The 22,996-nt window shown below is 55.4% G+C and overlaps 1 protein-coding gene across 1 annotated transcript; it reads right to left on the reverse strand.

The window, feature by feature from the left end:
- Positions 1-2,406: 2,406 nt before the first annotated feature.
- On the reverse strand, positions 2,407-16,351 carry RND2 (Rho family GTPase 2). Its single transcript, XM_035903315.1, has 4 exons — positions 16,315-16,351; positions 8,555-8,703; positions 4,444-4,578; positions 2,407-3,009 (listed from the first exon to the last, which is right to left on the reverse strand). The coding sequence occupies exons 1-4, from the start codon at positions 16,349-16,351 to the stop codon at positions 2,761-2,763; spliced, it is 570 nt and encodes a 189-aa protein (XP_035759208.1). The 3' UTR covers positions 2,407-2,760.
- Positions 16,352-22,996: the final 6,645 nt, after the last annotated feature.

Raw genomic sequence — 22,996 nt, forward strand, 5'->3', positions numbered from 1 at the left:
GCCCTCAGCACAAGGAGGACATGGACCTGTTGGAGCGGGGCCAGAGGAGGGCTACTAAAATGATCCGAGGGCTGGAGCCCCTCTGCTGTGAGGCCAGGCTGGGAGAGTTGGGGCTGTTCAGCCTGGAGAAGAGAAGGCTGCGGGGAGACCTGAGTGCGGCCGGTCAGGGCTTAAAGGGGGACGATAGGAAAGAGGGGGACAAGCTTTTTAGCAGGGCCAGCTGTGACAGGACAAGGGAGCCCAGAGAGCGGGGGGAGGCCCCATCCCTGGGACCATTCCAGGCCAGGTTGGAGGGGGCTGTGAGCAGCCTGATCTTGTTGAAGGTGTCCCTGCTCCTGGCAGGGGGGTTGGGCTGAGTGACCTCTGGGGGTCCCTTCCAACCCAAAACATTCTAGGATTCTGTGATTGTGGTCAGAGCAGAGCCAACAGCCAGGGCCACTGGGGGCCGAGTCATCTTCCCACACCAATGACCCAAGAAAACAGGGACAGCATTGCGGGGAGGTGCCGGGCAGCACGAGGCTGCCTGCACCCCCCCCGGGCGGGGGAGGGCGCCCAGCCACTTCCTAGCTAGAGCCTAGCTGCTCCCCAGCTCGCTGCATAGGCAAATGGGGTATTCTCCCTCCTGCCACACTCATCTGTTTGGTCCCTCACATGCCTCAACCCTCGCCCCTCCGGCTTATCCCCCCTCTGGTTAAACAGCCCGACTCCTGCAGTGCCTCTGCAGGCTTTGCTGGTTTTCTTGCACGTCTCCAGACCGCTTTGGGCAGGAGTTGGAGGGGAACAGGCACCCAGCTGACATCCCAGTGAGGCTTACATGGAAAGAAGGAAGACACAGTGATTGTATTATATGAGGATGGTGAAAACAAATGCAGCCAGGTTAAGAGGACTTGGTAGTGACCCTTGTGAGCCACTGATGATGTTTTCGGTCACTAACATTTGCAAAGGCTCCGGGGAGCCTGCAGAGTAAGAGAAAAGCACGGTGATGCTGAAAGCTGTTCTTGGCACAGCACCTTGCTCGTTCTTGCCTCCCAGACCACAGATGGGCATTTTCACGCTCTCGCAGCCTGCACCCAGCACCACAGCATTCAGTCATTGCTTGAGCTTTTCTTGTGCTGGTAACTCAGCTGCTCCAGTTCCCCAAATAGCTGTCATGACGCAGCTGAAGTCTAAGACCTGGGTGGGAGAGCGGACACCAAATATTATGTCAAAAGCTATCTTCACTCGCCACTGGTGGCACAGTGAGGATGGGGGCAGCTCATGTCAGCTCAGCCTGGTGGATCGGGCAGAGACAACCTGCAAATGCTCCACGGTACCGAAGGATTCGGGATGGAGTGAGAGGTTATTCAAGGCAGGTGTTTCAGCTCCAAAATGAATACCTGCAGCTAAGTGCTCCGTGCTTTTCACTCAAGCATAGGCGTGAGTGTATTTCAAGAGCTAGAGAGATCCATTAGGACACAAATAGAGGTCAGGCAGTAAGAAATTTGGAGAGGATGCCCAGTTTGCCTATTAAAAATGAACAGAGTCAAGCACTATGCATTTTCCAACGATGTTTATTTGTTTTCTGTAGCCCACTGACACAGCTGGATCTGGCAATGGAGCAGCTTCTTTTTTCCTTAAAGTGTCTACGTGACGTTAAGTCAAGGCTATCGCTGTAGTCAAAGGCATTTAGAGAGGGCAGCAGCAGAAGCAATGAGAGGTGTCGGGAGGAGGCTGTACAGCAGGGCGAGAGGGGCAGGGAGCACCTTCCCTCCCGCTGCCACAGCGGGGACAGGGTGCAGATACGCGTTTCATCTTTTTGGTTATCTGTACCAGGCAAACACAGCACCATGCAACACAAGCTGCAGCTGGAAATGGGTGGAGAGCAGGATATGGGCAGTTATTGCAGTCTGCTTTTTCGGAAGCTATGTGCCTGGGAAGCGCAGCTGCCCGTGGCGGGGAGCGCTCTGATGAGTAACCAGGCTGTCAGCAGCTGGGACACAAGCTCCCGAGTGGCATTTGCTTGCTGAAGGGAACCACAATGCTCAGGATGCATCTACTGGGCTAGACCTCTCCCTTGGAGCCAGATCCACTCTGCTGCATTTCAAATGGAGTTCGAGTATCTAAAATACCATGTAAAGAGCCACCCATCTATTTTCTTCGCAGGAGGTGGACTACCGTGGTGTCCCATCAGGTTAAGGTTCCTTCCCAGGGTGCCTTCCCTCCCAGCTCTGGCCCAGACCTGCACCTTCCATGGTGACTTGCTGTCCAGCCTAGCTGAAGGCAGCACCACCTCAAACATCATTTCTATGAGAAGATTGGAAGAATGCCTTCTCCTGATCGCACTCTGCTGCTAGCGATTCCAACCCACCGCCCACCCTCCAGCCCAGGTCCCCCGCAGCCCACCACCCCACCCTGCGTGCGCTGCGTAGCTGCACACAGGCGCAGAGGCTGAGCCAGGGGTACAGGAGGGTGGCACCCACATAGGATCACTCCCTTTTGCTTTGTTTCACCCACTCACAGACCTTCCAGCACCTGAATACTCCTCTGCCAAGTGGTTCCTTCACCCCAAGCAATCCGCACAGCAGCAGCCAACCCAGAAGTCTCCACGGTGGGGGGCGACTCGTGCACCCCAGTTTGCAGCTGGGACCTTTGCTCAGCCCTAGAGACCGAGAGAAAGGCTTTGGAAAGGCAGGCTGGCTCCTGCAGCCAGCACCATGCCCCTGTCTCAGCCAGTTACTGTACAAAATGGACAACACACACGCGTTATTTACAGCCTGTTTTTCACATGATGGAGCAGCTCTTGGCTCGGTCTTTCCTGATCTCTGTGTCATTCAGTAAGTCCGTCCTGCCAGGCATCTGTGATGCCCGCTTCAGTCCCCGTTTGGAGTTGCTGCGCTTCAAGTTCTTGTGCACCCTGTTGACCGAGGCAAGCGTGGTCACGTGAAAGACATCCCGTACGCTGTTCTCCGAGACCTTGGAGGAGCACTCTGCATAGGCCACTGCCCCGATCTGCCGTGCCAGCGCACTGCCCTGCGGTCCGGAGAGAATGGAAGGAAGAGGGAAGACGGTTAAGACATCAGCGCTCTGCAAGGAGCATCCTTTCACCTCTGCTCTGAGGCCAGGCTGGGAGAGTTGGGGCTGTTCAGCCTGGAGAAGAGAAGGCTGCGGGCAGAGCTGAGTGCGGCCGGTCAGGGCTTAAAGGGCGCCGATAGGAAAGAGGGGGACAATCTTTTTAGTAGGGCCAGCTGTGACAGGACAAGGGGTGATGGTTTTAAACTAAACCAGGGTAGGTTTAGACTGGATCTAAGGGAGAAATTCTTTACAGTGAGGGTGGTGAAACCCTGGCAGGGGTTGCCCAGAGAGGGGGTGGAGGCCCCATCCCTGGGACCATTCCAGGCCAGGTTGGAGGGGGCTGTGAGCAGCCTGATCTGGTTAAAGGTGTCCCTGCTCCTGCAGGGGGGTTGGGCTGGGTGACCTCTGGGGGTCCCTTCCCACCCAAAACATTCTAGGATTCTATGATTCACATCACTGCCAGCCCTGTCTGTGCTGGCAGCCCTACCAGAGCACCGTGGCACAGCCGGGAGCAGCGCTCCCACCATGTTTACTCATCACCTCTGTAAATAAAGCACAAGTGTCCGTGAGAGCACCAGACGTGAGGGTGGCCTCCCAAGCAGATAGTGCTACCGGGCGTCAGAACCTGAACCACTTGCGCTTTCTCATGAACACGGTGCCACCCCTGCAGTGGGGGGGCCTGGACACCCCCTCTCACCAGGACAGTCATAGAGTCATAGAATGTTTTAGGGTTGGAAGGGACCTTTAGAGGTCATCTAGTCCAACCCCCAAAATTTAATTATATAAAAAAAGAATTTTTCCAAGTGGGAGCGCAGACAGCATGGGGCATTCAGCTCCCCAGCCCTGCTCTGCACACCATGGAGCCAGGCACAGAGCAGCCCAGAGCGCAGCTGCCCTGGCACTGCACCGCAGAGACTTGGTCTCCAGGCCAGCCTGGAGACACCGCTGGGTCCGCTGGTGGCCGCAGCAGCCCCTCAGAGCCCCCAGCTGTGGCTTTTCCCCTCGCCCCGGCAGTGTTGCCCCAACAGAGGACCCAAGCAGCGGAGTCATTCGGAGCTGCACTGAACTAGGAGATGCAGAAGCACAATGCTCCCCTTCAGCCAGCCCATCTTGTCAAATCGGGCATCTCCACCACCTTTTGAGGAAAGACTTTTCAGCCACTAACCAGGAGGCTGGAAAAAACAGGAATACGTCAAGGTCTGCCAGAGCTGGGAAAAAGAGTGCTGCAAGCATGAGCAGCTCAGAATCCAGGAGCCAACATCAAGCCAGCTTCAGACCAAGACCTGGGCACAGTGGGTCCTTTGCTGCTGAGCTTCCTTGCACTAGTAGGTCCTGCAGAAAAGTCCCCCCCTCACCTCCCTGAGCCCTGCGGGGACGGCGGCAGAAACACACCTGCTCGTGCGTCACGGGGATGAGGCGCTGCTTGGAGAGCTCCCGGAGCGTGTTTAGGTCTGTCCGCATGTCCAGCTTGCAGCCAACCAGCACGATCTTCGCGTTGGGGCAGAACTCCTGAGTTTCCCCTTGCCACTGCAGAGGAGACAAGAGGGAGAAGGTGCTCAGGGAGTGCTGGTGTATGAGACGCTTCAAGAGCCCCAGCGGCACCTCCACGTCAAGTTAATTTTGGCAGCAGGCAGCCTGCGAAAGGGTCAAGGTTGGAACAACAAAGGCAATCGCAGGGCCTCAGCTTGTCGCTCCCAACCCCTTTCCAACGAGGCCAAGAGCCCCATCTGAGATCCCCCAGCCCTGGAGGGAAGGAGAGGCCAGGAGAGTTGTGCCATCAGTTCCTACCGGACAGCATCATCCCGCCAAACGCCTCCATGCCCCACCACCACAGCAGAGCCCACGAGTCTGGTCCATAGCTTCTCCTGCTCCCACCAGTAAAGAGCACTTCCCTCTCCCACAGGGAATGACGACAGCAGCAGCCCAGTGTCCCAGAACTCCTGACCAAGCTGCCCTGGCCCAGCTCATCTCTGCACAGCACCTGGGACTGGACCAGTCAGGCTACCAGGACTGCTACTGGTAGCCACCGCAACACTGCTCTTAGGTCTCCCGCCTCCGACCTGCAGTGCCTGGTGCCAGCACCGAGGCTGGGTTTGGCCCCGCTGCAGCCTGCGTGCCCAGATTTCAGGAAGAGGGCCAGGGGCACGGGCAGTGGTGGTCACCGTGGTCAGCGGGGGCTCTCAGTGAGGACACAGGCCAGGAGAGGCTCTGGAGACGGTGCTGAAGATGGGAAACACAGAGACAGCCAGCTTTCGGTGTTCTGAATACAACATGAGGCTCTAATGGGATTGGGTTTGGAAAGCAGACTTCAGAGGCCAGGACCGTGCACTCCGGTGCGTATGGCTCTTCCAAATGGGGGTCACAGCTGCTCAGAGACTGATTTAGCTCATCAGGGTGCTTTAATCACTGCCACGGGCAAGGATGGGAATGGTCGGAGTGCCTCTCGGATAACTTCATGCTCGCTTGTGCCACATACACCCTGCAGAACCTGTTAAATCTAAGCTGCAGTCCCCTGTGCTTGGCCATGGGAGATCACTCCTGGGGATGACTGTGGAGAAATAAATGACCACACAGTCTGGTGCACAGATCTGGGACTCCAAAGGTCAACCCCACTGGACCTTTTGAACCACAGTCAGCGGGGAGCTCTTTGCACAGCATACTCATTACTTGTTTATTATGTTAAAGACATTAAGACATTCAGAGCATAGCTACAGCCAGGGAAATAAAGAATTGAAGCAAGAGAAGGAGAAGGCCAGGGCAAACGTCCACTTCCTTCGCACTAACAGTCACTTTCTGAACTCCAAAATTTAATGCCCAATGTGCAGCTAAGTGTCCGCAGCAGTAAATAAAACCACCGCCTGGACCTCCCCGGGGGGAGACCTGTACAGCCCCACCAGCGTGGCAACACCCTGGCTACTCACAGGAGGCAGATGATAAACAGAGATTACCCCCCCTCACTCCCCTGGCTAAAGATGTCGCTCGGAATTAGCAATTCCCTGCTGTGCTAACTGATGGTCAAGCACATACCCTAGGCAATTAGAAGGGGAAAGAAAACCAAGCCCACAACCCACTGTCCATAACCTGGTGGGGAAAGAAAGCGCCAAGAATGACCCAAGTTCCATTCAACCAATATCAGACCAAAGAAACTGCAAAATATGGAAAAATCTTATTTTCCACCGGGAGATGGGCTCAGGTATCTTCACCACGAAGCCCCTCTCCCTGCTGCCGGGAACATTTGCCCACCAGGACTCACAGACATCCCCAGCACCCAGGCAGCCCAGCTTCTGGGAGATTCCAGCGTCAAGGGCTAACACACCCACACAAGGAGGGTGCTGCCGTTCTTTTGGAGCTGGGATTCAAGCCCCCTAATTTACCCAAAGGATGAAAATCCTCAAAGGGATTGAGCTACGGGGTCTGTTCTTACCAGGCAGAGGCCACGGCTGTCTGTAATGACGTACGGCGAGTGGTGCCACCCTCTTTGCACAGGGCTGACACCCTTAGGGACCCTAAGATTTGCTGTGCTATCAAGGCTCGTCAGAACGAAGGCACCACCCCACAAAAAACCTGCTTTGTATGAAACGAAGAGCTGCTTGTTTGCATTCCCTCAGATGGCCCCTTCCCTTCAACTGTACGCGCTGTACAGGCATCAGAAGGGCAGCAATAATAAAGATTTCCTCTGCTGAATTAGCATTTTTGCCTGAGGCTTCACTAGGGAGTGTTATTTTCCTTATTCGCCTGCTATCAAAAGCTAAAACCCATTTCAACTTCATGGTGTCTTAGGAATTTTCCTCACCTCCATAGGCTGCAAGCCTGCACCAAAGGAAACAAGGCATCTACTCAGAGGCACTTAAGAAATCCCCTGTGATTTCGGGTTTATTTTAAGTCACCGTATCAAAAAGACATTGCCTAAGAGTACTCAAAGCATCTGTGAGGCTGCGCAGGGAAGACCTTGCACCGAGCAGTGCAGACTCACACCAAGAATGCGCAGAGAAACATAAATAAATCCCAACCCCAGCTAATTATTGATGGGTTTGCATCTCATTAAGGTATAAGCGATTTGCATGCATTATTATTCTGCTGACTCCCAAGCTGGGCAGTGAATTCTTTCAGTCCTCATGCAAGACGCCTCCCTCCACCCAGCACGCTTGGTACCCAGGACCTGCTTTGGAAAGGAACACTGAGCCACTGACCGAGTTATCCGAAGGCTCTTCATGCCCTCACCAGGACACGTCTGAGGCACAGACCCACTGCTCAGCCCTCCCAGCAGCTGAGCAAGAGGCGCTTGCTTCAGCACGACGTTTGGCAAAACGTGGAGAGGCCAAGAGGGCCGTCAGGATGATGCGACTTGTTCAGACAGTGGCTGGTCCAGTCCCAGCAGCCCGGGGCTCGCTGGGGAGAACAGCTATGGGAATCGCTATTCCGTAGTGCTTTTCGTGCCTCGGTGTCTTTGAGAGCTTCACAAACCAGATGCCAAACAGGACTCTCCTCTGGGACAGGACACAGCCACCAGCGAGCTCTCTGCAGCTTTGCTGCACAGCAGTGGGAGCTCACCGAAACCACAGCTCCCTGAATTTCATGGAAGGAATCAGGGTACGGCCAGGACCAAGGGATGCGAGTGGCCAGGAAGCCATTTACCCTCTCCCCCTGAGCAGCATCCGGGGTTGCCAGATTTCGTGCCACCTCGGAGGAAAGCCTCGTGTGGGAACCTCTCCCCAGATGCCACCTACGCCCCCTGAGTGTGGCGGGCAGGGACCAGCCAGTGCTGCTCCACAGCAGATCCCCAGCCCTATGGGGCTCTCCGGGACCTGCCAGCTGGAAACATCTGCTTTGCCAAAAGGCGCTGACCTGCAGGTAGAAAACTCTCGGCTGCTAACGCAGAGCACGGCTCTGCAGGGCCCTGCATGCTATCCAGTCCAGTGGCATTGTGCCATCTCATTTTATTCATTCACGGGCTTGAAATTCAGTGCCACAGCTCATTATTCTTGTTGTCAAGCTATAGGGAACTGATTGCTGTCTTTCTTACTGTGCAGATGCTGAACGGAGGGGACAGCCAAAAAACTGACCTCTACTTGCATGGCAACAGGCACCAGGGGCCACTTCTCAACCGCTGCGAGCAATTCATGGCACACTCACGGTGGTTATGCTAACGAGGGATGCACAACACTTTCCAAGGTCTTACTAAAAAGCAGAACAAACGCCCTACATTTCTCTCTGTCCCCACATTTGGACATGTGCGTACACACAGACCCCACACGCATGCTGCAAGCCACCATGAGCCACGCCATTCTCTGGGCTCCTTTCAAATGGAAATAGCTTGCTTTCTGCACAGCCCATGGAGGGATCGGCAAGCAGGTGACCATCCTCATCTGAGCACGCAAACACCAGCCAAGGCTTGGCCAGAGGGCCAGAGCTTTTAGCCCTGAGGAGCAGGGACCCCAGGGCGGCTCCACGTGCTGCTGCAGGGGACCCATCTCACCATTCGGAAGGCTCGCCGGGCACTCACCTTCTTGAGCACACTGTCCAGGGTCTCCGGGCGGCTGATGTCGAAACAGATGAGCACAGCGTCCGAGTCCGGGTAGGCCAAAGGACGGACGTTATCATAATACGCTGAGCCTGCAGAGAGGAGCGGAAGGAGAGCAGTGAGCAGAAAACCTCATCCCACTGCTTGGTACCTAACGGGCAGACCAGAACCCCCAGCCCTCTCTGCCAGGCAGAGAGATTTTTAATTACAGTAAGAACTGGAGACCTTGCCACACGATACAAACGGCTCCGTTGGAGATAAAGGGTGTTGACCCCAGCTTTTGACCATAACCAGACACCATTAGGCTCAGCAGAGTTTGGTTTGCAGAGGACTTGGTCCCTTTGTTTAGGCGTGGAAGTCAGAGGTTTCATCCTTGTGCTCTTACATTTATCCCTTTTTGCAGAGTGGAAAGAAATGCAAGTTTTGCATCCCCCTCCCTCCCTGGGCCCCCCACTACAAGAAAGACGTTGCATTGCTGGAGCATGTCCAGAGGAGAGCCACAAAGCTGGGGAGGGGTGTGAAGCACAAGTCTTATGGGGAGCAACTGGGGACGCTGGGGGTGTTCAGCCTGGCGCAGAGGAGGCTGAGGGGAGCCCTTATCGCTCCCTACAACTGCCTGACAGGAGGGGGGAGCCGGGGGGGGGGCGGCCTTTTCTCCCTGGCAACAGGCGATGGGACGAGGGGCAATGTTCTGAAGTTGCACCAGGGCAGGTTTAGGTTGGACATTAGGAAAAATTCCTTCCCCGTCAGGGCTGTTAAGCACTGGAAGGGGCTGCCCAGGGAAGGGGCCGAGTCCCCATCCCTGGGGGGATTTAAAAGCCAGGCAGACGAGGTGCTTAGGGCCAGGGTTTAGTGGTGGGATGGCAGGGTTAGGGGAACGGTTGGGCTTGGTGATCCTAAGGGGCTTTTCCAACCTCAACAATTCTGTGATTCTACGATTCTAAGCAGCTGGCAGGTAAGAGGCGGCGGGGCTGTGCTGCCAGGGCACGCTGGCTCACTGCAGGAAAGGGAGCTTGGAAGGGCTGCGATGCTGTAGAGCAGCACATCCCTCTCTCCACCACTTGCGTTTGCATCCTATTACTTGTCATGCAGTTGCTGTAGCACTAACGGTGGAAAGGTGCGGCTCAGAGAAGGCAGGGAATGCTGCTGCTATTTTTTATCCTCTCGGTATCTTTATACAGGGGAGCTTGCTCACACAGACTGTGAGAATTTAAGACAGGTGAAAAAAGAATTGCCTTTTGGTCGGGATTTGTGCTGGGAAAAGTCAGACAGATTTTTTTTTGGTACCTAAAAGATGTGACAGGATTGGGTGAACAAGCTCTAAATTGGAAGGGATGATTCTGCATTCTGCAGGATTTCTCAGTGAGCAGGCAGAGAGCCCAGCCTGGATCCTGCACCCCGTCTGCAGCGCACACACGTGCATGCACATGCACACACACCTTCGATGCAAATGTCAGGCATTAAAGTCATCATCCCACAATGTTTTTATTTGAAGGGCATTCTGTGTGTGATTGTAGATGCCTCAGCAAACAGTAACGGAGCAATCGGCTCATCACTACTTAAAAACGGTTTTATATTTGGCTTTACAATGGCTTAAACTTCCTGGAGGGATGAGAAGCAGATGTTTATTTATGAAAAGGGGAAGCAGAGACACCAGAGTCCTTGTTGAATCTGCCTCCTCGGAAAGAAGGATCGCCCACCCCGAGGCCACAGAAACCGGACGCGCTTCCTGCGCGCCCCTTGGGACACCCGGACCCGGCACTTTCCCACCCTGGGAGGAGGGTGGAGCACCCAGCCCGGGTGTCAGGTGGCTTCTTGATGAAGTTCAGCACCTGATGAATTATGGATGATGGTGCCTTATGTTTCCGGGAGGATGGGAATCTGCCTGGGATAAGGATGAGAGGAGAATAGGCTGATTCTCCGCAGGGGCTCCAATCCTGGCTCTTGTCTGCATGGGAGCTCACGGATGATCTACAGCTCAGAGTGGGGTACAGCCCCTCCAGCACAGCTCTGTACACCGGGTGCTTTGCAAACACCCCAGATCCCTCTGCAAGACTCAGCCAGGGGAGCAGACCCGACCGCGGCTGCTCCTTCCTCTGTCCCGAGCCCACACGGGGCAGGCTGAGGGCTGAGATTTGTCGTCTTCCAAAAAAGCCTGCCCACCACCAGCGACTGGCCACCCATTCTCCCCCTGACACCAGCTCACAGCAAGATACTAACGGCAGCCACCACCGGGCACGCTCCAGCCCGCGCAGCCCCCACCGCTCTCGTGGACCCCAGGGCAGGCATCCTGGGATTCGATGCACGTTTGGATTTGCAACAAAAACTGGCTACAGGTATCTCCAGCAAGAGATATCTCGCTGTTGCCAGCCTGCAGGAGCAACGGCACCTGCACCCCCTGCTCCCATCAGCGAGAGAAGCCACAGCCCGGATCTCCGTCCCCGCAAAGTCACCGGGAGGGGAGGCAGCTGGGATCCAGCACGGAAGAAACAGACCCTGATCTCTGCAGAGCCCAGCCCTCTTCCTAGAGGGAAAGTCATGTTCCCTGCATGGAAAGGAGCCAGTCCCTGCGGCACCTCGGCAGCTCTGGGGGCAGGGGATGCGGGCGGGTGCGCAAGGCAGCAGAGCGGGTGACCCCGTGTCCCCGGTGTGGACGTTTCTGACCTTGCTTCGGGCTCAAGCTGCTTCAGTTCTCGACTGGCAGAGCTGGCCCCAGCGAACTGCTCCCTCCCATGCTCCCGCAGCACAGCAAGGTGACCCAGTTCCCACTGGAGAACGCGGCCGCTTTCAAAGGCGGCACCAAGCTCAGCAGCGCCGAGCTCCCCTTTGGACTGAGTTTTCAGTCTTGTGCCTGGTGCAGGTTTACCTGATGGGATGTGAGATCCAGCACTGATCTGCACGCTTGGATTTGCCGGCTCCTTTATCGGAGCCGTGCCCTCTCCCCCATGCACGTAAGGGCATCTGCCTCCAGACAGGGGCCCCCAGCACAGGCTGGAGGAAAGCGTTCCCACACGCATCCTCTCCCTGCAGCTCCTCAGCTTTACATAAACACTGCAGATAAATCTGCCCCCTCCCAGCCCAGGAATGCTCCTTTTGTAGAGGTGGTTTTGGCTCCATTCAGCACAGACATTGCCACAGCAAACTGTATCATAGCAACCCGCTGCTCCCCTCCGCAGCTCCTCGCTGGAGAGCCTGCACGCAGCGGAGCGCGGGCCCTCGGTTATCCCGCATCCCGCAGAGCCCCCGCCATCTCCACCCCGGTGCCAGGAACAGAGCTCTCACTGCCCAAGACTACGGGAGGAAAGACCCCTGTGCTGGCGGGAGGAGGCGAGGGAAGGGATGCACGAAGTCAAGAGCCTCATTTTCCTAATGCGAGCAAAATTGCCTTCGTATTCATTAACTTTCTGCTCCTAAGCCCAAAGCACCGGAGCAGCGCCTGGCACCTTCGCCGGCAGTTTGGCTCACCGGCAGCCTCGGCTGCAGAATCCTCTGCCCCAACCCAGGAGACTCCGATGGTCAGGAGAGCTGCTGTGCCCCAAGCTCAGTAACCTCCAGCTTTCTCTGGAGATGTCCCTACTGCATCAGGAAATCCTGTTGGGGGGATGATTCTCCTACTTTTTGCACCTATTATTTTTTCATCGAGTACGACAATTAAAAAATACCCCCCAAACACAAAAGCCTCAGTTCCCTCGGCTCCAAGCCTTCAGTTTTATTGATTCTGAGCCCTCGACACCTTTCAGATATTCCAGCAAGGCACCCCAGGGACCCACAGTCTGGCACTCCCGAACACACAGGCGCCCAAGGCTTGCGCGGCTGCGGATCCAGGCTCCCTTTGCTGCGTGAGTCACTCTCCCACTTGGCACCCAGGTTTGCGAGAAACAGGACCTATGTGCATCTGTTCATGATTAAAGAGAGAAAAGTGGAGCAAGCCAAAAACCAGCTTAAAAATAAAATCCAGGCGGTTGTTGTCTGAAATTCAGGGGCGGATACAGCCATGAGTAGCTCCTTTTTCTTATCAGCTGGCAACCCCTCGAAATGCCTGGCACGGTGACTTAGAGACACCGCTCTCAGGCAGGGGGACTGAAATGTGCTGTTTCATCTATACCAACAGAGTGTTCATCTTCATTTGTTCCTTATTAGCTGTTCTGAGAGATAATGAGCCGCCTCACATGGGCACCCTCCATCCAACAATAGCACATTACAAACCAGGGAAGCAAATACGCCTGCAGAGCCATGATCTGCTCTGCAAGGGGCTCCCGCAGCCCCAGCCAGCTCTGGCTTGAAACAGAGACGAGCGCTGCCAAGACCGAAATTTTTCAGCATCGCACTTGTCTCGGAGGGCTCACTGTAAATTCTCCCCCTCGAGCCAGCAGCGCTGCGGCACATGCTGCTTTCGGCAGGGACAGCCAAGAACATCCTTCACAGAATGAAGCAGAAATTCATCCCAGCTTTCTGGAGTGCTGCATCGACAAACCCGAAGAGCTTCGGGTTACCTCCCCGCGCAGCCGTGCCAGACGAGCAGCGGCCTTTAGAGACTACAGAGGACGTTTTCTTTGCTAGCCAAATCCCACCGCCAGTTCAGCCAAGCCTTTGTCCGCAGGACAAAGCTGTCAAAGCAGGACCAAGGTGCAGCTGTCTCAGCATCCTCTCCCCATGCATGGCAAGAAGCCTGCACCACGTCTCAGCCAGCACCAGACACGAGGACACTATCCCCTCCGCTGCCGGGGGTCCCAATCGCCGAGCTTCACCAGCCGCGCGGCCCTCCAGCACTCCCCAAGACGGGGCTCAGACCCTTCAGAGCTGCTGGGAACCAGCACACGTGCTCAGTGTTTCCTGAGGTTAAGCAGGGCTTTCTGGAGCTGAATTCCCAGCTCCAAGCGGCCTTTTGTTGCAAAGATATTTAGCTGAGCGACTGCTTCCTAGAGGCAAAGGCCCTGTGTGCAGAGGCATGGCTCCGAGCCCCTTCTCACCTCCCCAGGCCCGGCAGGGATTCTGCTGCAGCAGAGGTCTGGCGTGGGAGCAGGACGCTCACGTGGGAGCAGGACGCTCACGTCACCGCATGCTTTCCCCACATTGAGTGCTCCAGACCTGGTTAAAATTCCATGTGGTGCCAGCAAATGCAGCGGCTGTCATGATTAGCCATTCCTTTGCCAGGGCAGATGATGATGAAGGTGTTAATAATTATTATTATTATTATTATTATATATTTTATTTAAATCACACCTGTATGACTGAAAATGAAAACTCGACAATGCACAGGCGTGCTGGGCAGCAAACAACCCACCCAGCTGCTCCTGGACCGGACTGCAGCCCTGCAGAAAGCTGCTGCTGGGGAAGGGGGCTGCAAGAGCCCAGGCAGCTCCTGGCCGGGCCAGCTGGGTGCCCCCCACCCAGCACCCCCAGCGTATGGCTTTGAAGGGGCTCTCCCAGTTCAGGCAGCCATTTGCATAAGAAAGGCACACACCCCCATTACAGCCCGGCTATTGTCTCCTCCCAGGGCCCGCCAAGGGGAAAGCATAAAAATGCTGGATTGAAAACCTGGCTGTGAATGAAAGGCCAGAAGTGGCAGCTGTCCCAGACACCCCGGCACAGAGAGGCGAGGCCAGTCCCCATGGTGAGCCCACAAAAATCCCGGCTGGTTTTCTGAGCCATCCAGGACGCTCCAGAGCTGCCATTTCCTCTGCAGATGCAACAAGAGGGCACGGAGTCACCCTAAAATATTTCCCACTGCTAGAAAAGGGGAAATCAGCCCCGAGAAACAATGGCAGAGTTTATGGCAGAAGGGGAAGAGGAATTCAGCCTCAGGGAACACTGGAGAGCAGCAGTTAAACAACCCCAAAGGTCATGCCCAGTCCCTTTATCCTACTGGGGACAGACTACCAGAGAAATTTTTCTTCTGCGGTCCTTTTTACTCGACTTCATCCAACCATACAACAACAGCCCAGCCAGCGCCTGTGGGAACGGGCAGGTCAGGGACCCGGCATGGGAGCCCCCCGACTGAGCGCACAACGGGCTCAGATCTCCGTCGGTGGGGATGCAGCCACCCGTGCTGACAACGTCACCCATGTCCCCTGGCAGCCACCATGCCCACGGCCACCTCCACCTCCTGCATGGCCCGGACACGGCTCCAGCCGCAGTCTCCCCAGGCTTTCTGCAGGTGCCTCCTGCTTGCAAGACATCTCCTCCTGCAAGTTGTCCCATTGGAGCCCAGGAGCTGGGCTTCCCAGCACCCAAGAACAGGCATCTCTGGAGCATCTCCCCTATGATGGGGGGTTGGACTAGATGACCTCTAGGGGTCCCTTCCAACCCAAAACATTCTATGATTCTATGAGGAAAGGCTGAGAGAGTTGGGCTTGTTCAGCCTGGAGAAGAGAAGGCTGAGAGGGGACCTCATCAACATGTACAAATATCTTAAGGGTGGAGTCACGAGGACAGAGCCAGACTCTTCTCAGTGGTGCCCAGCGACAGGACAAGGGGCAATGGGCACAAACTGAAACATAAGAGGTTCCAGTTGAATATGAGGAAAAACTTCTTTACTTTGAGGGTGCCTGAGCCCTGGCCCAGGCTGCCCAGGGAGGTTGTGGAGTCTCCTTCTCTGGAGATATTCAAAGCCCGCCTGGATGAAGTCCTATGTAACATGCTCTAGGGAATCTGCTTTAGCAGGGGGGGTTGGACTGGGTGATCTCCCAAGGTCCCTTCCAACCCTTGCCATTCTGTGATTCTGTCTCCACAATAAAGGGCTTCTTGGAGACGATCTCTCACTTAGGAGGAACCGCAAGCGTGGCAAACTCTGCAGACACAGGTCCCTGCCTTTAAGATTTTAGTTGCCTTTATAAAGGCAGAAGGCAATGTTTGAAGAGCAGCAGCTCGGGGTGCCTGGCATACATCAGACCAGAATATGCAAATGCCCTCCTCATTCCCTGTGTGATTAGTGCTGATGGGCTTTATGGACAGGAGACCAGGGAATGAGCCATTGCAGCCTCCCAGCCGGTGATAGCTGCACATCGGGGAGACGAGGATCTGAACCATCTCCCGTTCAGAGACCGACTTCATCCTCCCAGTGTGAAACCAGACCCTCTCTCCTGAAAGAAAAATCAGAGGATTTTTTTGTTTGTTTGAAGAGTGATAAACTGCAGCGATATTCCTGAGCACCCTGCAGGTTCCCGCTCAGCTGGAGCTTAGAGACAGGTTAAGGATCCCTGCCCCTGCCTGGCTGATTATTGTCTGGAAGGGGAGGATAATGCAGATCCCACTGGTACAAAAAACATGTTTCTGACACTAATATAGTGCTCATTAGAGTCCAGCCCAGAAAAGTGACAAGTGGCAGAGACAGGAATTAAAGCACTGGTGACAGACTCAGAGACACTGGTAATGACGGGCTCTGGCAGTACCACAGTCCAAAGCCCAGACCTGAGAATTCTGGGGTCACAGTTACAAAAAAAGCAGCAATTAGCGACATTAGAGATTAAAGTGAGCGGCCCCAAGAGCAAAGCAGACCTGGTGAAATAGTCAGAGCCACCATCGCGCCAAGTCCCACTCCGCAGCGAAGACCCGGCCATCCGCATGTGAAACGCCAGGCTGATGAACGCCTACCAAGGTGCCCCGTGCTGCTGGGGGTGCCCTGGCTCTGCCCACAGCAACACCAGCGCCAGGCAGAGCTGGCTGCGGTCCCTCTCCGAGGCCATCTCCACCACAGCCCAAGGGGCAGAGCTTTTACCAGCGCATCCCCTGCGCCTGCTCACGGAAAACCCTCCGACGACGGATCGGAGATCCCGCCATCCTTACAGGTAAGGCCTTTTACCCAAGTGGTTTTACCAAGGTTTTACCCCAGTGAAAGTCACAGTTTGTTCTTCAGAAGTTAGGGTATGACAGAGCCTCGCGATGGGGAGGGCCCCAGCTCTCCAACCCCGACGGGCAGCAAGGTCAGGGTCAGATTGAAATGACACAAAGCCCTGCTGGCCAGAAAGAGGGAAAACCAAGGAGAGATGAGGCACCCGCCAAAGCTGGAAGGAGACAGAAAGCAGCACAGGGAACTGCTGGCCACCACCCCTAGCCCAGCCTTCCGAGGGACACAGAACATAGCATGGCCATCAGCCCTGGACTTTTACAAGCTTCTCTTGTGGCTGAACCACGACATTTCTCTTGCTTGTGCAACATCGCTGCAAACCCCTGAAGTGTAGGAAAGGAGGAAACAGCTCCACGACATGGAACAAGCAATTGTCTGGAAAGCGTATGGCTGAAACAACAGCTACTCAGCTCCAACAATTAACCTCTGCTCCTAAACCCTGGTATCCATACAGGCTGGGGGAAGAAAGGATGGAGAGCAGCCCTGCCGAGAGGGACTTGGGGTACTGGTGGACGAAAAGCTGGACATGAGCCAGCCGTGGGCGCTGGCAGCCCCGAAGCCAACCCTGCCCTGGGCTGCCACCAGGGCAGGGCCAGAGGAGGGCTACTAAAATGATCCGAGGGCTGGAGCCCCTCTGCTATGAGGCCAGGCTGGGAGAGTTGGGGCTGTTCAGCCTGGAGAAGAGAAGGCTGCGGGCAGAGCTGAGTGCGGCCGGTCAGGGCTTCAAGGGGGACGATAGGAAAGATGGGGAAAAATCTTTTTAGTAGGGACAGTTGTGACAGGGCAAGGGGTGATGGTTTTAAACTGAAGCACGGTAGGTTTAGGCTGGATCTAAGGAAGAAATTCTTTCCAGTGAGGGTGGTGAAACCCTGGCAGGGGTTGCCCAGAGAAGGGGTGGAGGCCCCATCCCTGGGACCATTCCAGGCCAGGTTGGACAGGGCTGTGAGCAGCCTGATCTGGTTAGTGGTGTCCCTGCTCCTGCAGGGGGGTTGGGCTGGGTGACCTCTAGGGGTCCCTTCCAACCCAAAACATTCTAGGATTCTAATTCTCACAATCTGTGTACAAAAAGGAGTAAATTCCTGAAGAGCCCAGCTGGCATACCTTCAGGACGGACATGGTGAGGATGAAGGGAATGGTATTTGCACGAGCCAAGGTGGCATTTCTGGGTCTCTCTCCAGATCTTATTACTGGAAACCTGTTGCTCCGGAGGAGGCTGTTCTGCTGGATTTACCGGCAGAGGAATGCCCAGCTCAGGCAGGCACTGGGTGCTTCTGCCTTACCCAGATCCTGTGCCCTGTCTCACATCCACAGCTCACAGAGGCGCAGGGGAGCTTGCTCAGATGCAAACCTCAGACTAGCAATTGGGAGGCAGCTCTGGAAGCTCCTTGTAGAAGTCTGGCATCTCCGGGGGAGCATCACTGAGTGTCTGGGGTGGGAGGGCTGGGGCTGAGTAGCTCATCCAGGCTTCTCACAAGCACACTGGAAATCCCGCCTGTGGCAGCTGACAAGGGAGACAAACGGGAGGCAGAAGTCCCTTCCTGGCACTCCTGCCATGTCACAAGGGCGGTTGGCATTGCCACAACCTGCCTGTCATCCTTTCTATGGGGTGCAACAAGGACTAGGAGTGGCAACAGATTCCCACAGCCCAGCCAGCGCACGCTCCGGCTCTGGGGAACATGTCCAAGGGCTGAACGAACACAATTATCTTTATGCAATGCTGCACATTTCAGGTTTGCTGTACGTAAGCAGCAGGTCCCTCCCTGACTGCTCGGCTACCAGATAAGATTTCTCCCCACAGGGAAGGCTGGGCCTGAACACTTGTGAAGAAGTTTAATCGAGTGGAGATTTTATCTTCAGAATCTGGTGCGAAAGGAAAGCTGCATCCCTGTCCTCACCGCACGCACAGGGGCCCGGGGTGCATGCCAACCAGCTGCTTTGCAGCTCTCCCTCCCACAAAGCCTCCCGCCGTCCCCCATCAGCCGCCCCACGCTAGCGCTGTTGGCTGGGGCGAGGGGGGCATCCTTGGCACCGCGCTGGGCGAGGGCTATTAGAGGGGCAAGCTGTCACAGGCAGAGGACGGGGCATTGCCGCCCTGCTCCAGGGAGCTTCTGCAGGTCTGTTTATGTGACTGCCTCGATAAGGAGCTTCTGCTTGCCCTAAACACAGGTTAAAGCAGCATTAAAGCAGCATCGGGAGGTGCCATGGGTGCCACAGAGCAGCCAGGCTGACAGAAGAAATGGGGAGAGCAGAGCGGCGCTGTCCTTGCCCACGGGAGAGAGCGGATCACCTCCGTGCTGCGGGAAAGGAGTCTGCATCAAACTGGGAACAAATCTGCCCGACAGAAAGCCTTTCCTTGCCTACAAGGTGGCAGCAGCCAGCAGGGTCGGCTGGTTGTCCCTAATGGCACCTGTCCTACTCAGCACCCCCCCGTGACTCCCAGGGCACCCCACAGCCCCGCAGAGGCTGAGCCTCCGGGATCTGTCGGGGAGAAGGGACGGGCGCTGCTGCAGGGCACGCTGCCCTTGCTGCAGGGGGGTACAGGAGAAGCAGCCTCCATCCCTGAGCCACACAGCATCGCAGCACCCCCACGCCATGCCCAGCCCAGCGAGAAGATCCTCCCGGGGACTGTCATGTCACGGCGTGTCATGTCACGTCACATCATGTCACGTCTTCCCAGGTCCCTCCGCCACCCACTCCAGCGCAAGCGTTTCTGCTGCAACTCTTCAAACTTCTGTCTGACTGGTTACTGACCTGCCTGAGAATGTGACCCAGCTGCACATATTTTTAGGCTTAACTACGTATTTGTGCTGAGGCAGAACACAAGTATGCTGGTTTCAGGCTCCCAGCCTCAACAAGGGAGCATGGGAGGAGCTATTTTGGTATGGAAAGGGCAGCTCCGCATTTTTTCTCTGCCTCAGAGTGCAAGTGGCATTGAACTCTTCCCAAGACAGAACTTGCTCTTGCACTTTGGAAGAGGCAGCCATGGCAATCCCAGAGCCACACGCTGGGAATCCAGGCACAGACAGCCTCAGCATCCATGGAGATGCCATCGCTTAACTCGGCCCCTTTCAGCTCTCTAATCTCATCAACATTCCTCGGTAGTTCCCCCAAAGAAGGGTCTGTTATCGCAGCCTGTAGGTTCCCACACAGGCCATACCAAGGCAGACTGTTTGCCGAGTACATGCAAAGAGGGAGGCGGAGGGGGATTTGCAACTCACAGTGTTATTCTTGTCTTGAAAGCACATCTGCTTAAGAGCCGAAGCCCCGGCGAAGGACTGGCAGCCGTGCAACTCCCCTGTTGTGAGCTGTGGCACAGAGGGGGGCAAAGTGGCACCGCTGAACCCATGGGCACTGAGCTTCACCATGTCGCAGGTTGTGGTAGACGCTGTGGCTCTCAGCAGCAGTGCATCCTGCTGGTCCACAAAGGACACAGAAGTCCCCTCCAGCAGCTTTCCGAATCAGCAACGCTCATGTGCAAGGCGCAGTGCCAGGCCTGGGCCTCTCCCAGAGCCACTGGCACAGATGCCCCTACCAGAAACAGGGCAGCTCCCCTCTGCCCCGGGATCTGCGGCAGCAACCGATGCTGCAAGCAGATAAACGGCCTCAGGTCAGATCGCTGCTCTGCCTGCCTGCACTTTGAGGCCACAGACACAGAAGGGAGGCAGAGCATCCCAGCATAAAGGGGTGTGAGCCAAAAGCAAAGAACTGAGCCCAGGCTGCCATGCATAGAGTAGCTTCCACCCCATTAGTATTGGAAACGAAACCAAAACCCCACCTAGGTACAGGGCAACGCCTCAGACCTGCCAGCGGCGATGCTGTAGCACCCTGGCCTTGCCGAGGCGTCGGGCAGCAGCGTTGCCCGAGCCCATCTCTCCGACCCTGCTGGTACCCAGCACCGGGGAAGGGGCTCTGCGGGGCCACCAGTGCGGCGGGTGGGGCGAGCGGGGGTGTTGGGCCAGCCCGGAGTCATGGGCAGCGGGTCCGCTGGCAACACCCAAGCCACCACAAGAATGCGCCGAGAGCCGGTTCCTGGGAAGGAGGTCAGACAGCGCCGGACACTCTGGCCACCAGAGATCTGCTGAGCACTGCAGCGGCTCCGCTCCAGGCATGAGACCTCCCAGCGCAGGACAGACCCACGGACACTCCCTGATCCCACAGGGAACACAGCTGCCGCATTGCCAAGGAAAACCTACCTGCCCGGTGCATACCTAGTGGTAATTGCACTCCCTTTCACACCTCTGAAGCATGGAAATGAAACTCGCCTACTCTTTGCAAAGCGTTGCTAGTGATCACAAAACCATCCGCCCTTCCTCCACCCGGCCGCGAGGAAGACAGCTCTTCCTGGCGGGTCTGGGGCACCGGCGCTGCAGGTCTGGGAGGCACCCAGCCCTTTGGGAACAGCACTCGCAAGCCAGCAGGCATCCCGTCAAACAGGAGTTTCCCCCCCCCACAAGACACCGACGCCATGCAGAGGAGCTGTTTCCATGCCGAGTGCATTCGGCCAACAGGCAGCAAAGAAAGAATTTGCCAGAACGGGAGCACGAAGAGCAGCAAAGCGCCGTGTCCCCCGTAAGGCTCACGAGCAGTGGTGCCAGGGCACTGCAGCTCCCTGGAGCCAAAACCCCGTTCGCCCCGTATGGCAGGCACGCTCCGCACCCCTTTCCCACACACACAAAGATGTCAAACAGCTTTTTAACGGAGGCTTTAGAGACCGGCAGTAGCATGGGCTTTCAGGGGGACAGGAGGGATGGGGCACCCCTGCCATGCTGTAAAGTGGCACCTGAAGCAATTTCGCTCCCACGGGGTGCCCCGAGGTGGGACTAACTTAAACAGGAACAAAACGTGGAACGCAACCAGCACCTGCAGATGATGGACAAGGGGTCAAGCTTAAACTTGGTTCACTTTTCTCCCTGGTAGGTTCCTAGATCTAAGACACTTGAGACGGTGCAGCATCCTCGCGTTTGCCCTGCCTGAGCGGCACAGATTTCATCCTCCTGAAGGATCCTCAGTGCTGGAAACTCTCCAGAGTCACCTTCCAGCCTCGGAAAAACTAATCAATGGACAAAGGATTAAAAGACATTTAAAGGAAATCAGAGATCCCAATACAATTTGGGAGCCATTCAGTTCTCCATCATTTCTGTCCACCTTATGGCAATTTTTCTCTAACCAGATTTACTGCCTGCTGCTAATGTCACAGCCTGCGTTTGCCACTTCGTAGAGGGGGAAATTCATTTTCCAATGCACTTGTATTAGCCGGTACTGCAAGCCCCAGGGAGCAGACAGCATCCCAGTTGATACAGAGATTATCAACGGGACTTCTGAGTGGCCAAGGAGGCTGTGGCCACGCTCGATCGTGATAAAGGGACTTCTCCAGGCAGACTGCTCTTGCCCCAACACCAATTGCTGGACGATGCTCAGCGCACCCTATGCCGCTTCCAGAGTCTCCGACCACTTTCACAACTAACTAGGGGGTGGGGGAAATTAAAAAAAAAAAAAAAAAGAAAAATCAAGTCAGCTCCTCTGTCCAGGTCTCTCTTCTGATTTGGGGAGGAGACCTTCAGTTCCAATTACTTATGTGAGAGATGGCGAGTGTTTAAAATATAAAGGGCAATCTTGACAGGAGGAGGGGAACGGTTTCCCAGCACCTCCCTTCCCGCTCTGGCGGGGATGGAATTTAGCACGAACAATAAACCCCTGCATGCGAAACTGCTTAAGAGAGACAGGAGGTAGCACAGAGGCGAGGGAAAGTGCACCCCGGCGCCTGTCATTCCGCACGAGGAGGGCAATTAGCCACGCTCGATCCCTTCAGCTCAGCTGGTTCAATTCGCTATTGTGCAAAACTTCTTTTACCAAAGCGCCTGTTTACAAGCGTCTCCGAAGGGTAGTGAAAATTCAACCAGCAGCTTGCAGTCTACAGCTAAAAATATCAGTTTGATGACTAGGGAAAATTGCTGTGTGTTGCTTTGCAGGACTGTTTACTGAAGAAGTAGCTCCTGCATGTTTGAAATCAAAGCTGGAAGGGAAGGGAATTTATCTAGAAAACTATCTAGCGAACTCTATCTACAGCAGGGCTGTTAAAAAGCTCTTACATTTTTCATAAGGAGAAGGGAGAAAGAATCAAAGCCCATTTCCTCTTGGCTATAGTGATAAACATTAGACAAACTTCTATCTTTTGTTGAAAAGGGTAAAAACGAATGGGCGACAGCATCAGATGCAGGTATCAGATACATAAACACGGCTTTAAAGACTTTTTATCATGTCCTTTTCTTTTAACATTTGTAAGATCAAAGCCAAACATTCTGGAGAATTCCTAAAAAGCAAAAAAAGCATCAAACATGCTTCTGCACCCTCAAAAGGTGAAGTTTTCCATGTCCAATACAGATGCCCAGAGCAAAGCCATTCGGTGCCTAACAAAGATACCCCACCCAGTCCCTTTTCGCAGGCTGCAGAAGTCCCTGGTTCGGAACCCCCCCCAGCCACAGGGGTGATGGAGCTGCGGGTGGGTGCACAAGTGCACCCCGGTGACATGTGGGGCCGGCCACTCCTCACCCCCGGCGCACCCCGATCCGGACTCCCCC

Source organism: Egretta garzetta, unplaced genomic scaffold, assembly GCF_000687185.1.
Source record: "Egretta garzetta isolate BGI_Z169 unplaced genomic scaffold, ASM68718v1 scaffold100, whole genome shotgun sequence".
NCBI classification, from domain to species: domain Eukaryota; kingdom Metazoa; phylum Chordata; class Aves; order Pelecaniformes; family Ardeidae; genus Egretta; species Egretta garzetta.

Coding starts and splice junctions, on each gene's coding strand:
- RND2 (XM_035903315.1), bottom strand. CDS start 16,351: ATGGCGGGATCTCCGATCCGTCGTCGGAGGGTTTTCC. Junction 8,704..16,314: donor CCGTCGTCGGAGGGTTTTCC/GTGAGCAGGCGC, acceptor CAGTGGGATGAG/GTTTTCTGCTCACTGCTCTC. Junction 4,579..8,554: donor TGGACAGTGTGCTCAAGAAG/GTGAGTGCCCGG, acceptor TCTCCTCTGCAG/TGGCAAGGGGAAACTCAGGA.